The 3,385-nt window shown below is 45.1% G+C and overlaps 1 protein-coding gene across 1 annotated transcript in view; it reads right to left on the minus strand.

The window, feature by feature from the left end:
• The window catches only part of ptchd1 (patched domain containing 1), a 4,681-nt gene extending 2,894 nt beyond the window's left edge, over positions 1-1,787 (minus strand). The window contains exon 1 of the mRNA XM_037694366.1: positions 1,604-1,787. Within this exon, the coding sequence (XP_037550294.1) occupies positions 1,604-1,787 (184 nt within the window). The remainder of the gene's footprint in view (positions 1-1,603) is intronic.
• Between the last annotated feature and the right edge of the window lie 1,598 nt (positions 1,788-3,385).

Genomic DNA, 3,385 nt, shown 5'->3' on the forward strand with positions numbered 1-3,385 from the left:
TCCAGAAGTTCAGTGAGGATCTATGAATGATCCAATGTTGTCCCAAATGACTGATGATGATAAATAGAATCCACCTGTGTAATCAAGTCTCCGTATAAATGCACCTGCTCTGTGATAGTCTCAGGGTTCTGTTCAAAGCGCAGAGAGCATCGTGAAGACCAAGGAACACACCAGGCAGGTCTGAGATACTGTTGTGGAGAAGTTTAAAGCCAGATTTGGATACAAAAAGATTTCCCAAGCTTTAAACATCCCAAGGAGCACTGTGCAAGCAATCATCTTGAAATGGAAGGAGTATGAGACCACTGCAAATCTACCAAGACCCGGCCGTCCCTCTAAACTTTCATCTGGAACAAGGAGAAGACTGATCAGAGATGCAGCCAAGAGGCCCATGATCACTCTGGATGAACTGCAGAGATCTACAGCTGAGGTGGGAGAGTCTGTCCATAGGACAACAATCAGTCGTACACTGCACAAATCTGGCCTTTATGGAAGAGTGGCAAGAAGAATGCCATTTCTCAAAGATCTCCATAAAAAGTGTTGTTTAAAGTTTGACACCTGGGAGACACACCAAACATGTGGAAGAAGGTGCTCTGGTCACATGAAACCAAAATCCAACTGTTTGGACACAATGCAAAACGATATGTTTGGAGTAAAAACAGCACAGCTCATCACCCTGAACACACCATCCCCACCGTCAAACATGGTGGTGGCAGCATCATGGTTTGGGCCTGCTTTTCATCAGCAGGGACAGGGAAGATGGTCAGAATTGATGGAAGATGGATGGGGCCAAATACAGGACCATTCTGGAAGAAAACCTGTTTGAGTCTGCAAGAGACCTGAGACTTGGACAGAGATTTATCTTCCAACAAGACAATGATCCAAAACATAAAGGCACATCTACAATGGAATGGTTCACAAATAAACGTATCCAGGTGTTGGAATGGCCAAGTCAAAGTCCAGACCTGAATCCAATCGAGAATCTGTGGAAAGAGCTGAAGACTGCTGTTCACAAACGCTCTCCATCCAACCTCACTGAGCTCGAGCTGTTCTGCAGGAAGAATGGGCAGAACTTCAGTGTCTCCATGTGCAATACTGACAGAGACATACCCCAAGAGACTTGCAGCTGGAACTGCAGCAAAAGGCGGCGCTACAAAGTATTAATGCAAGGGGGCCGAATAATATTGCACACCCCACTTTTCAGTTTTTTATTTGTTAAAAGACTTTGACATATCCAATAAATTTCATTCCACTTCACGATTGTCTCCCACTTGTTGTTGATTCTTCACAAAAAAATTAAAATTTTATATTTTTATGTTTGAAGCCTGATATGTGGCAAAAGGTTGAAAAGTTCAAGGGGGCCAAATACTTTCGCAAGGCACTGTATATATAAACAGTAGTCCCTCACTTATCGCATGAGGTTATGTTCCAGACATCCCCGAAATAGGTGAAAATCTGCCAAGTAGGGACATATGTTTATTTTTGTGTTTTTATATATATGAAGGCTTTATGAACCCTTCCCACACTCTTGGCATGTTCTTAATAATGTTCTAAACTCTAAACACTGGAAAAGAGCACAGTATGTCATGATCTCCACTCTCTGCACCTGTCATGCACACTTCAATCACATGCTCATCACCTGTGTCACTCCCAATCCCACTCTTGCTGCACCTGTACACTGCACTTGTTAAGCGCTCCCCAGTCTCTGCCTCCCTGCCACATTGTCTCATTGTCTCGTGTTTTAAGTATCCAACATTCTTGTTCTTGTTCTCATTCCTGACCCACTTCATGACCACGGATTCCTTGCCCTTCGCCTTGCCAAAGACGGTTACTTCTGCCCGTTGGATATCTGGACCTTGACTTCTGCTCTGCCTTCAGACCAATGATTCTAGCTAAAACCCTTGGATAAGTATTGCTTTCTCTGCCTCTCTGTGAATAACCCACACATGCATTTTTGACCACAAATTCAGACCCTGGACTCTACGAGTTGAGCTCGCAGAACCAAGCTCCAGATTCCAAAGAGAGTGTTTGTCGGGCCTTCCAGGTTACGTTCAAATATCACGTGATCCGTTTTTACCTCTGACATCATCGCTGCTTCAGCTTCTCCACCTGTGATCAAGCTCTACAGTGTCACAGCTGACATTCTCCTCCTGACAAAACTTTAAATAAATGTTTTTGTTCACTCCGGTGCTGAACCTCACCCACCAAGGACTCTCTGATCATATCTCCATCTTTCTGGCTCCTGCTTACCTCCCCCCACTGAGACGCTCCAGACCTGTACAAAAGAAAGTTAAAGCTTGGATGCAGAATTATGGGCCCATACTGAAAGACTGTTTTGCATGCACAGACTGGTAGGTCTTCAGATAAGCTGCTGAAAATGAGGGGGGACTAGACCTGGAGGAATACACATCCTCAGTCCTGGGGTACATTAACAAATGTGCTGATGACATCACTACCATCAGATATGTTAAGAGTTAACCAAACAGGAAGCCTTGGCTTAATGCAGAGGTTCGCACACCAATGGAAGCCAGGAACATATGTATTCAGATCTGGAAACTCACAAGAGCTGAGAAGGACAAGGAAAGAGCTGTTTGCTGGTATTAAGAGGACCAAGGTCACATATGCACAGAGGATCCAGGATCAATTCACCTCACAAGACCCACAGACCATGTGGAGGAGCATTAAGTGTACTTTGTATAAAAGATTATAAAGGCAGAAGTGAACAACGCCCTAGAGACCCATCACTGCCTGATGCCCTCCACAAGTTCTACACATGCTTTGAAGACATGAACAGACCACCCAGCATCAGACTCACCTTGCCACTGGAAGAAGAGCTTTTCAGCATAATCTCAGCTGAAGTGAGGAGTACTTTCAGGAGGATTAACCCTCACAAAGCAACGGGCCCAGACAACATCCCCGGGAAGGTGTTGAAAGACTGTGCCGATCAGCTTTGCGAGGTGCTGGCCAACAACTTTAACTCCTCACTTACCCTGGCAACAGTTTCCACCTGCCTAAAGACTGCCACCATCATCCCAGTCTCAAAGAGCTCTACAGTGACTGGTCTGAATGATTACTGGCCAATGGTCTTCACCCCGATAGTCACTAAATGCTTCGAAAAACAGGCCATGACCCACATCAGAACAATCATCAACATCAACGAGGACCCTCACCAGAATGCATACCACAAGAATCAATCTACAGAAGATGCCATCTCCTCTGTGGTCCACATTCCTCTCACCCACCTGGAGCAGAAGAACACCTTCATCCGTATGCTCTTTGTGGACTTCACGGTTGCCTTCAATACCATGATCCCCCAAACCCTGATGGACAAACTACTCACACTAGGACTAAGCCCCTCCATTTGAAACTGGGTTGTAGACTTCTTAAC

Source organism: Nematolebias whitei, chromosome 20, assembly GCF_014905685.2.
Source record: "Nematolebias whitei isolate Nwh7 chromosome 20, NemWhi1, whole genome shotgun sequence".
In the NCBI taxonomy this organism is placed as follows: Eukaryota; Metazoa; Chordata; class Actinopteri; order Cyprinodontiformes; family Rivulidae; genus Nematolebias; species Nematolebias whitei.